Source organism: Saimiri boliviensis, chromosome 11 (assembly GCF_048565385.1).
Source record: "Saimiri boliviensis isolate mSaiBol1 chromosome 11, mSaiBol1.pri, whole genome shotgun sequence".
Lineage (NCBI taxonomy): Eukaryota > Metazoa > Chordata > Mammalia > Primates > Cebidae > Saimiri > Saimiri boliviensis.
The window spans coordinates 34203973-34216409 of NC_133459.1; the positions used below are offsets into that span (position 1 = coordinate 34203973).

The 12437-nt window shown below is 39.3% G+C and overlaps 2 protein-coding genes across 7 annotated transcripts in view; both read right to left on the reverse strand.

Moving 5' to 3' along the window:
* Window positions 1-12437, reverse strand: part of KIAA0319L (KIAA0319 like) — a 127619-nt gene that overhangs the window by 45396 nt on the left and 69786 nt on the right. For all 6 annotated transcript variants that reach the window (XM_074380503.1, XM_074380502.1, XM_074380501.1 and 3 more), the window contains one exon: window positions 770-1016. In XM_074380503.1, coding sequence (XP_074236604.1) covers window positions 770-1016 — 247 coding nt within the window. The remainder of the gene's footprint in view (window positions 1-769; window positions 1017-12437) is intronic.
* Window positions 6757-7199, reverse strand: LOC141580230 (large ribosomal subunit protein eL36). The gene has a single exon (XM_074380508.1). It carries the CDS (start codon window positions 7143-7145, stop codon window positions 6828-6830), a length of 318 nt encoding a protein of 105 aa, XP_074236609.1. The 5' UTR covers window positions 7146-7199; the 3' UTR covers window positions 6757-6827.

Sequence of the window (12437 nt, forward strand, 5' to 3'; positions counted from 1 at the left end):
TACAACTACTACATACCTACAAAAATTAAAAGTTTTTAAAATAAATAAAATTTGGCCGGGCACGGTGGCTCAAGACTGTAATCCCAGCACTTTGGGAGGCCGAGGCAGGTGGATCACAAGGTCGAGAGATCGAGACCATCCTGGTCAACATGGTGAAACCCCATCTCTACTAAAAACACAAAAAAGTAGCTGGGCATGGTGGCGCTTGCCTGTAATCCCAGCTACTCAGGAGGCTGAGGCAGGAGAATTGCTTGAACCCAGGAGGCGGAGGTTGCGGTGAGCCGAGATCGCACCATTGCACTGAAGCCTGGGTAACAAGAGCGAAACTCCGTCTCAAAAAAAAATAAAAAAATATAAATAAATAAATAAATAAATAAATAAATAAAATTTAAAATGCTATAAAAATGAGAGACCTATAACCAGCCTTTCAGAAGGTAAACAAGTACACTGATCTCTTTCTTCCCTGTAGGCTCTGATTGATCACTTGAACATTATACTTAGTTGAATCATGTCCCTTTAAGTCACAGTGGAATCTGGATTTGTGAAAATTAGCCTCATAAACTTCCATATGCTGGAGGCCTGCTGAGGAAAGGCTCTAGAGCCCCCAGTCCATGACTGCAGTGGCACTGACAGTTATTTTTTCTCTAACATGAATACATGAAGTATTCATGTTAGAGAATATGCCTCCCTTCCTTATTTCCTCTAAAAGGGAATACTTTGATCAAATGTTCTACTTTCCCCTTCTATCTCCAAGAGCAAAGGTCCTTACCTGGGTATGGTGCTGAGGTGCTCTGGAAAGAGGCCTGGGGGGTAGGGGTAGCATAACTGTAGGAGGGAGCCACTGGCTGGGGGATAGCAATCTGAATTTTCTCAGAACTTTTTACTTGCTGAGTGCTGGGCATAGCAGCAAGACCCTCTGATATTTCAGGCTGCACTGATATGTTCTTTGGCCCACCAGACAGCTCTGCAGTCAGGTCTGTGGTTAAGAGACTGGAAACTGTAACCGCCTTGTAGACCTAAGGAAATAAAAAAACTAATTTGAGTAGGCAAAAGTTAAACAATTTTTCAGGTTATGTCTCATGGAATAATAGTATATTAAATGTTTTCTTGAAAAACACAAAAATATCAAAAATATTAAAGAAACTAATCTCACTACTCAAATAAAAATGGTATTAAATGTTGAGATAAATATTCTGAGTTTCTTCCTATATAACAAGTTTTATTTAAAACAAAATAGTAATTTTCTGTATTCTAAGTGTGCTGGAAAAGCAAAACAATGTATACTTTTACCCTGTTAACATTTCTATTCAATCTTTCTACAAATATTTATTGAGTATCTATTATGAAACAGGCCTTGTGGATCCAAATTATAAATAAAACTAATCATGTGCTCAACAGTAGGGGAGAGAGAACTGAAAGCATAAAAAACTAAAATAGTAAATATACCAGTCAGGCATGGTGGCTCACACCTGTATTCCCAACACTTTGGGAGGCCAAGGCAAGAAACCTCTTGAACCCAGGAGTTCAAGACCAGCCTGGGCACTATGGCGAGACCCCATCTCTACAAAACATAAAAAATCAGCTGGGTATGGTGGCCATGCCTGTGGTCCCAGCTACTTGGGAGGCTGAGGTGGGAGAATCACTTGAGGCTGGGAGGTCAAGGTTGCAGTGAACCATGATCCTGCCATTGTACTCTAGCTTAGGTGACAGAATGAGACCTTGTCTCAAAAAGTAAATATGCCTATAAATGTTATGAAAAGCCAAAAAACACAAGCTGAAGTTACTTAATCCATCTCCCTTTGAGAGAGAGGGGATATGGAAAACAATGATTTTTTTTTTTTTTTAAATTAAATAAAAAGTCTTCCTGAAAGAGAAGAGCCCCAAGCTGAGTTTTAGAGGATAAAAAGTTGTTTACTAGACAAAAGGCAGAGGGCAGGCATTAAGTGTAGGCACGAAAGTGAAATCAACATGGTCTCTATTGGGAACTGTCAGCCATAAGCAAAGTGAGAGGCAAAAGTAATGGAAGATGAGCTGGAAAGACAGAGGGAAAGACCAGACAGAAAAAAGCATTAGATGTTATTTTAAGAAACTAAGTAATGGTGAGCAATTTAAGGGTTATATGCAAGTAAGTAACAAGGTCAGGTTTCTGTCTTACAAGTCATTTCTTAGGATATGAGTTTGAAGAAGTAAGGCAATAGCGGGAATACGACTCAGAGGAGTACTGGTTTTATCCAAATGAGAAATAATGAGTGGCTAAACGAGGGTAGTGGCATGCATTTTTAAAAAGTCAAATTTGGCAGGTGTGGTATATCACACCTGTAATCCCAGCACTTTGGGAGGCTGAAGTGGGCGAATCACTGGAGGTCAGGAGTTTGAGACCAGCCTGATCAACATGGTGAAACCCCACCTCTACTAAAAATACAAAGCTTAGCTGGGCGTGGTGGCACACGCCTGTAATCCCAGCTACTCAGGAGGCTGAGGCATGAGAATTGCTTGAATCTGGAAGGCAGAGTCTGCAGTGAGCCAAGATCGCATCACTTAACTCCAGCCTGAGTGAGAGTGAGACTCTCTCTCTAAAAAAAAAAAAAAAAAAAAATCAAATTGATTGAAAAAACAATTCACATAAAACAAACTACACACATTTCAAGGATATAAAGTCAATATTTTGACAAATATATACACTCATGTAACCACAATTAAGACAGAAAACATTTCTATCAGCCCCCAAAATTCATTCATGCCCCTTTATAATAAATCCCTTTCTCCACCTCTAGGCTCAGGCAACCACTGATTTGTTTGCTGTCAAAGTAAGATTAGTTTGGGTTTTCTTGTATTTCATATAAAAGGAAGCATATACATACTATTTTTGTTTCTGGCTACTTTCACTCAACATGTTTTGAAACTCATTCATGATATTGTGCATATTAGTAGTACATTTTCTCTTATTACTTTTATTACTCTTTCATTTATCTCTTCCATTATAGAGACACACAAAAGTTTGTTTTACATTTATGTACTGATGGAGATTTAAGTTGTTTTCAGTTCTTAGTAAAAAAACTGCTATACATGTTTAAGTATACATGTTTCTGTAAACATGTGTTTTAATATATCTTAGGTAAATACTTAGGAGAATTGCTGGTTATACATAAATATATGTTTAACTTTGTAAGAAACTATGAACTATTACCAAAGTGGCTATATATTTTGCATTTCTACCAGCAACGTATGAGAGTTCCAGTTGCTCTACAACTTCACTAACACTTGATATTCCTGGTCTTTTTATTTTTTGTCGTTCTAGTGGTTATCACTGATGACTTTCCTGATGACTAATAATACTGAACATATTTTCATGTGCTTATTGACCATTTTGTCTTTGAAGAGGTAAAGTTTATCCAAATCTCTGCCTCCTCTTTTTACAGCTTTATTAAGGGATAATTGACATGCAATAAATTGAACATAATATAAGATGCACACTTTGATAAATTTTGATGTACACACATTTGAAACCATCAGTACAGTCAAGTTAATGCACAGCCATCACTTCCAAAGATTCCTCATGCTCCTTTGTAAGGCCTCCTCCTCCCTACCCTAAGCGACCATTCTCTGCTTTTTGCTACTATAGATTAGTTTGTATTTCCCAGAATGTTCTATAAATTGAATCACAAAGTAAGTAACCTTTTTTTTGAGGGAGGCAGTCATTATTTCACTCAGCAAAATTATTTTGTTATTCATCTGTGTTTTGTGTATCAATAATTCATTCCTTATTTTTGTTAAGTAATATTCTGCTTTATAAATATACTATAATTTGTTTATTCATTCACATATAGATGAACATTTGGGTTGATTCTAGTTTCTGGCTATTACAAATCAAGCTGCTATAACCACTCCTCTGCAAGTCTTTACATGGACATGTTCTTTCATTTCTCCTAGGTAAATACTTAAAAACAGAACCCCCAATCAATGTACCTTTATCTTTTTTAAGAAACTGCCAAACCATTTTCCAAAGTTGTTATGACATAATACAGTACCACCACCAGTGTATTTCAGTTATCTTACAACCTTGACAGAATTTGGTGTAGAAATCTTTTTAATTTTAGCCATTTTAAAGGTATGTAGTGGCATCTCACTGTGGTTGTAATTTACCTTTTTCTAGTGATTAGTGACATTAAATATATTTTTATGTATTTATTGGACACTTCTACAACCTCTTTGGTGGACTATCTGTTCAAATATTTTGCCCGCTTTTTAAAATGGGTTAGCAGTTTTCTAATCAAGTTACAAGAGCTCATTTATTTCTATAAACGAGTCCTTTATCAGACACATAATTTGCAAATGTTTTCCCAGTCTGTGGCTTGCTTTTTCATTTTATTAGTATTAGCTTTTGATTAACAAAAATTCATAATTTTGATAAGCTCCAATTTATCATTTATTTCTTTTACAGTTCATGCTTTCAGTGACATGGCTAAGAAATCTGCCAAATCAAGATCACGAAAATGTTCTCCTGTGTTTTCTTCTATAAGTTTTATAGCTTTTGTTCTTAAATTTAGAACTATGATCCATTTTGAGTTGATTTTCCTATACTGTGAGAGGTAAGGATCAAAGTTCACATTTTTACATAACATTATCTAATTGTTCTAGCACCATTTATTGAAAAGATTATCCCTTCCCCACTGAACTACACTGGCGTATCAATGACCATATATGTATGGGTTTATTTCTAGACTCTATTATGTTCCATTAACTTAGTCTAGCTTTATACCAACACACTGCCTTGATTACTGTGGCTATAAAGTCTTCAAGTTAGATATCTTAAGTCCTCCAACTCTGTGTTCTTTTTCAAAATCATTTTGATCATTCTAGATCCCAATCCGTATAACATGGTTATACCCGTTTCCTAGAGCTGCCATAACAAATTACTATAAACTTGGTGGCTTAAAACAATAGAAATTCATTCTTTCAGAGTTCTGGAGCCCAGAAGTCTGAAATCAAGGTGTTGGCAGGGGCATACTCCCTCTGAAGGACCTAGAGGAGAATCTTCCTTTGCCTCTTCTAGCTCCCAGAGGCTCTTAGCAATCCTTGGCTTGTGGCAATGTAACTCTGCTCTTCATGTGGCCATCTTTCTGTAGACAGATCCAAATCTCCCTTTCCTTTCTCTTGTATAAAGATATCAGTCATTGTATTAAGGGCCCACCCTAAATACAGGATGATTTAATCTGGAGATTCTTAACTAATTACATCTGCCAAGACCCTATTCCCAAATAAGGTCACATGCTGAGGTTCCAGATGGGCATGAATGGGGGAAGGGGAGGACATCAGTCAACCCATTGCAGTGGTATTTCTCTTCATTTACTTATTACTCAGATTCCTCTCAGCAGAGTTTTGTAGTTTTCAGTATATAGTTTTTGCAGATATTTTATTAAATTTATGCCTAAGTATTTCACGGCTTTGGGTGTTATACATTTTTTAAAACTTCAAAGCTAGGTATGGTGGTGCACACCTAGAGTTTCAGCTACTTGGGAGGCTGAGACAGGATTGCTTGAGCCCAGAAGTTCAAGGCCAGCCTAGGCAACGAAGTGATCCCCCATCTCTAAAATAAATTAAATAATAAAACTCTAATTCCCAATTACTCATTGCTAATTTAGAAACACAAGTGATTTCTGCATATTGACCTCATATCCTGCAATCTTGCTAGCCTTACTTAATAGTTCCAGTGGCTTTTATGTAGATTCTTTAGAATTTTCTAGAAATAATCCTATCATCTGTGAATAAAGGCAGTTTTGCTTCTTCTCTTCCAATCTCTATTTCTTTCATTTCTTTTTCTTGCATTATAATTGGCTAGGACCTCTACTACAATGTTGACTAAAAGTGGTTACAGCCACTTCCCTATTTGTTAAGTAACTGTCATCTCATTTCCTTTGAACACAATTTCAATTTTTTTAATCATTCATATATATATAATATATATCTATATTTTAAAGCCTACAGCACCCAGTATTCCCAGGTGGTCTCCCATCCAAGTACTAACCAGGCCCGACCCTGCTTAGCTTCCAAGATCAGAGGAGATAATCATATTTTTAACAGCTGCTTTGAAGTCTCTGCTAAACCTAACAGCTGGGCCTATTCAGAAATCATTTCTATTAATGACTTTATTTTCCCTGAGCATGGGTCATGCTTTTCTGATTTTTTCTTGCAAGTCTCATAATAACTGGTTGAAAACTAGATGTTTTAGATAATATACTGGAGTAACTATTGATTCTGTTTTATTTATCTAATGGGCTGATTATTTTTAATAACTTGCCTATACTTAAACTGCGGACTAATTCTCCCATGGTATGTTGCCACTGATGCTCTGCTCAGTTTTTCTTGTTTTCATTTTAGCCTGGCTTTCTAGGGCAGCCAGTGCCTGCATCGTTTAGTAGTAGTCAGACAATGATCTGGTCAGGGGCTGCTTATAGACCTCAAACCCATAAAGCTTTGCCATCTGCCAATCTATCTGTGTATTACCTGAGGAATGAATTCAAAGTTACAGCCAGTTCTCAAGTCTCCCTTAATTTTTACTTTTTATTGGGCTCCCTTGGGTCCCTCATGCACATGCAGGTAACTTCCCAATCAGCCAGAGATATGCAGAGCTTATTTTAGCCCTTTTATTGCTCTCCTATTTTCAAGATCTTCCCATTTGGTTTCTGGCAGGTCTACCAGCTACTCCAACAGGCACTGTAACCTTTGGCTAGCAAAGCTGTGGATTCTATCCATTCATTCTTTTTTTTTTTTTTTTTTTTTTTTTTTTGGGCGCAGCTGTTTATTTCAGGAGACAGCAGGGGACGGGCTTAGTCTTTCTTGGCAGCAGCTTTCCGCATGGCAGCCAGGACGTTGCTCAGCTCCTCCCGCTTCCTCTTGGCCCGGATGTGTGTCCCCACCCTTTTCTTGATGAACTTGAGGGCCCGTTTGTCCTTGGAGACCTTCAGCAACTCCATGGCACGCCGCTCGTATGGGGCAAAGCCACACACCTCCCGGATCATGTCCCGCACGAACTTGGTGTGTTTGGTCAGACGCCCGCGGCGGCGGCTGTGCCTGGGCTTGCTCACGTTCTTGGTTACCTTGTGGCCCTTGTTGAGGCCCACGGCCATAGGATACCGAAGAGCCATGGCTGCTCCTCTACAATGGCGACTGTGGCGGAAGGCCTATCCATTCATTCTTAACCAAGTTTGCCACTTTTAGTTGGCAAAGCTGTGAGTTTTCACCTGTCCCACATTAAGTAGACCCTTCTAGCAGAAAATTTGCTAGTGTTCTTTTTTTCTTTTTTTTCTTTTCCTTTTCAGTTGAGAGGGGCTCTCACTATGTTAAGTTTCAGCCTAGTTGGAACTCCTGGGCTCAAAGAGTCCTCTCACCTCAGCCTCCTGGGAGCTGGAATTACAGGCATGTGCCACTGCACTTTGGTTCATTAAGATGCTACTTTTCATGTTCGGCCACACATCGGTAAAACTACAATTCTTGTCACCAGAGCTGAGTGTTGGAGGTATGTACAGATGGGAAACATCCCAAGAAGAAGACCACAGACTTCCACTGTACCTACTCAAAGTATTACCAGCCTTTTAAGAATAAATTCTTAGGCTGGGGTGTGATGGCTCAAGCCAGTGCTTTGGGAGGCTGAGGCAGGATGTTTGCTTGAGCCCAGGAGTTTTTCAGGAACGCAGACAGCATAGTGAGACCCTATGTCTACAAAAATTAGAAAAAGTTAGTGGGTGTGGTGGTGCACACTTGTAGTCCCAGCTACTCAGGAGGCTAAGGTGGGAGGATGGCTTGAGCCTGGGAAGTGGAGGCTGCAGTGAGCCATGATCATACCAGCCTGGGTGACAGAGTAAGACTCTGTCTCAAAAAAAAGAAAAAGAAAAGAAAAAGAAAAAAAGATTTTTTTTTCTCAATTTGTTTCTGCTTCTATTTTATGTCTAAATATGTTAGAAATATTTGGTTTTAACAATTTTGCCCAGTTTTATACTTGCTTTTTACAGAAAAACTACAGATCCCTTCTTGCTGCCATTTTGTAAGTCCTCTTATTTCTATTTTCCCATTTTTAACATTTCTTTTTTTGAAATTCCTCATCTGTTTACTCATTGAAACTATTTTCAGATGCAGTAGCTCACACCTGTAATCCTAGCACTCTGGGAGGCCAAGGTGGGAGGATTGTTCAAGGTCAGAAGTTCAAGAGCAGTCTGCACAACATAGCAAGACCCCATTTCTACAAAACAGAAAAAAAGAATTGTAATTACCTGGGCATGGCAGCATACCCCTGTAGGCCTAGCTACATAGGAGGCCAGGGTGGCAGGATTGCTTAAGCCCATGAATTTGATGCTGTAGTAAGCCAAGATAGCACTACTGCACTCCATCCTGGGCAACAACAAAACAAGATTTTCCTTAAATTCTCTGAACATACATATGATAGCTACTTTGATGTCTGACTACTAACTCCAACATCTGAGTCAACTTGGAGCCACTTTCTATTGACTGCCTTTTTTCCCTAAATATAGATCACTCTTGTTCCTTTGCATGTCTGGTAATTTTTGGTTTAACATTGGACATTCTAATACATGTAGTGACTCTGGATCCTACTGCATTTTCCTTGGGATTATTTCGGGATTTTTTTTCCTAGTAGACAAATAACCTTCCTGGACTTCAACTGTAGACTTTGCTCCCTGCAAGGTTCAACAACTGACATCTCTGTGTAATTCTTAGAGCTTTTTTTTTTTTTTTTTTTTTTTTTGGTGAGACAGAGTTTTGCTCTGTCACCCAGGCTGGAGTGCAGTGGTATAATCTCAGCTCACTGCAATCTCCATCTCCTAGGTTCAAGTGATTCTCCTGCCTCAGCCTCCCTAGTAGCTGGGATTATAGGCAGGCATCACCACACCTGGCTAAATTTCTGTATTTTTAGTAGAGACAGGGTTTCACCATGTTGGCCAGGTTGGTCTCTATCTCTTGGCCTCAAGTGATCCATCCACCTAGGCCTCCCAAAGTGCTGAGATTACAGGTGCCTGACCTGGCCCCTGCAGGTCTGCCTGTGTAACTGATGATTGACCAAGAATTGGGCCAGAGATTTTACTCAGATTTGGAGCCTGTTTTCATGGTACGTACTTTGTTTCTGGGGATTCCTCCCTAATTTTTCAGCCTTAAGATTATGTCCACTATCTCAACTTCATAAGACTTCATTTATCTGCCACCTGGTTCCCCGCGGTTGGAAAATGCATTCAATTTAAAAACACAGGCCAGGCGCGGTGGCTCAAGCCTGTAATCCCAGCACTTTGGGAGGCTGAGGCGGGTGGATCGCGAGGTCAAGAGATCAAGACTATCCTGGTCAACATGGTGAAACCCCGTCTTTACTAAAAATACAAAAAAACATTAGCTGGGCGTGGTGGCTGTAATCCCAGCTACTCAGGAGGCTGAGGCAGGAGAATTGCCTGAACCCAGGAGGCAGAGGTTGCAGTGAGCCGAGATTGCGCCACTGCACTCCAGCCTGGGTAACAAGAGTGAAACTCCGTCTCAAAAAAAAAAAAAAAAAAATTAAAAACACAGCAAACTCACCAAGTTCATCTTGTATAGATTCTGTCTTTCAAAGACAGAACTCGACCTCCCTAATCTCTGCCTGCTTTTTCACCAGGCCTCATGGAGTCTGCCCATGCAGGTGTAGTTTAGAGGTACATCCAGGGATTTTAGCAGTTCATAGTCAGGTTATGAGGTGTACCCTCTTCTGTGGTTTTCTTACTTTCATGCCCTCCTGCTAAATTTTCAGATGCTTTTTCTATCATGAATTCTGTTTTTGCCATCATAAGAAAGTAAGGCTGGAGTTTTCCACTGCCACTTTCCTCTGCTGTGGGAGTTGTTGCAAGCCCTCAGGCAAAAATGTTTTTAAGCTGCAGATTCACAATTCTTATCACTCTCAGTTGCCATTTTTCAAAAGTAAGCTCTCCTCTAGCTTCTCTCTGGTTTTGAAACCTTTCCACTTCCTTTTAATACCTTTTTTTTACAGATTGTCTAATATTACCTGTGGGAAGGTTTCAGAGACCACTTCACTTTGCCACCACTACTGTAAATTCCCCCTGTAGGATGGATTTGAAAATATTAAGGATCTAATATTTGTGAAGCTGTAATAGATCTGGGGTTTGGGGAAGAGTCTGAAATGACACCCAATTTTCTAGTCTGAGTGAGGGACTGACTACAGTAGTGTCAAAAATGAAATAGACTACAGAAGAGCAACTTTAAGGAAATTACAACGAAGTTATGTTTTAGACAAACTGAAGCTAAAATACCTCTGGGAAATTCAAACAGAAACTAAGACTTGGAATCATGCTCCTAAAACCATGGGAGTGAATGAATTAGGACAGGAAGACATGTAAATAAAGGAAATAGTAATCAAAAATAGAACATTTGGAATATAAAGGCTGTAAGCTGATAAAATGACCAACAAAATTGACTAAGAAGGTACTGTCAGGAAGAAGGAAAAGGACCAGGAATGTGTGGTCTCCACAAGAAAGAAGAGACAATTGCAACTAGTATGAAATAATGCGGACAGGGCCAATCAAATAAAGACTGAAAAGAATACATTGCAATTGGCAACTGTGAAGTCACTGGTGACCCTGGCAAGAGTAGCTTCAGTGGAAACCAAATTCCACAGGGCTGAGGATTAGCTGCAAGTGAATAAAGAAGAGAAAGCAAATGTAGACTACCTTTGATATTCCTAGATAAAAAGGAAGAGGAAAAATGAATGGTAGCTAAAGATGCAAGAAGACAAAATCAAGGGCATATTTGCAAGTATCAAGTTTGAACAATAAGCATCAAGCTCTGAGGCTGAAAACTTAATGATAGAGTTGAGTATTAGGCAAATAATAGGAGCGTATCTTGGGAAGTAAATATCAGAGCAGGCTTTCAAAAAGAAGTAAAGCTTGGGAAGAGTCTTGAAGAATAAGTAGGTAGGTAGGTGAATGCCAAAAGATTAAAAAAATAAAAAGGACAAAAAACATGCTGTACTTTCTCTTCCAGTCAAGATGAAGTAACAGCAAGATTTATCCTTCTGAAAAAAAAATTTAAAACCAGACAAAATATACTAAACAATGGCTTTCAAGATACCAGACATCAGGTAATAAAAAACAGTGATCCCTAAGAAATTAAAAACAAGGTGAACCTTGTGATTGCCCCAGCTTACCGTCTAGAAAATATTTCTAGGCTATGGCACAGGAAGAGGAAATCCAAGCACAGACCAGCAGTCTTTCTGAGTTGAAGAGCTGAGCTGGAAGTCTGGGAGAGAAGAGTGCTATATAGAGACAGAACTCTGAAAATCTGAAGGAGACCCCCTTCAGTACTCAACTGAGTACTGATCGAATATGAAGAAACTACACAGGGCCAAGGGAAAAACTAACCTGTATTCTTTTGTTTTGTTTATTTGTTTGTTTTTGAGGAGTCCCACTCTGTCATCCAGGCTGGAGTGCAGTGGTGCAATATCCACTCACTGTAACCTCCACCTCCCAGGTTTATGTGATTCTCCTGCCTCAGCCTCCCAAGCAGCTGAGATTACAGGCACCTGCCACTGTGCCCTGGTAATTTTTGTATTTTGAGTAAAGAAAGGTTTTCACCATGTTGGCCAGGTTGGTCTTGAACTCCTGACCTTAAGTGATTTGCCTGCGTCAGCCTCCCAAAGTGCTGGGATTACAGGCATGAGCCACCACGCCTGGCTTTTGTTTATTTCTGAGACAGGGTCTTGCTCTGTCATCTAGGCTGGAGTGTAGTGACACAATCTTGGCTCACCACAGCCTCAACCTCCCAGGCTCAAGCAATCATCCCACCTGAGTCCCACAAGCAGCTTTTTCTATTTTTTTGCAGAGATGGGGTTTTTGCCATGTTGCCCAGGCTGCCCTATAGTCTCCTGATTACAGAGAAAAGTACTCGAGTTCAGATGGGTAAGAAATAGCACCTATTCCAAAAAGCCAGAATGGAAAACTTATTCACAGGATATCAGTTAAAGTACTAATAAAAGTCTTGCTTTAGTAGGGTTGAAAAATTAACCCTAGACTAAATGCAGCCATGGACTCACATGACAAAGCTTAAAAGCAAGACTCAAAAGTATCAATGTGTGCAAATAATTTAACCACAGCCCAGAACGAAGCTCAAGAATACCTACAGTGAAAAAAAAATATCCAACACTCCAGTAGCTAAAATTTGCAATGTCTGGTACTTAATCAGAAATAACCAGACACGCAAAGAAGCAGGAAAATAAATCCCGTAATAAGAAAAAAAAATGTAAATCAATTAAAACTGATCCAGAAATAACAGAGAGGACAGAACTGGTAGACAGGGACATTAAAATAAGTATTATGATTATATTTCTATGTTTAAGAAGTTATAGGAAAGACTGAACATATTAAGTAGAGATCTAAGACATAAAAAAGACCTCA

Coding starts and splice junctions, on each gene's coding strand:
- LOC141580230 (XM_074380508.1), bottom strand. CDS start 7,145: ATGGCTCTTCGGTATCCTATGGCCGTGGGCCTCAACAAGGGCCACAAG.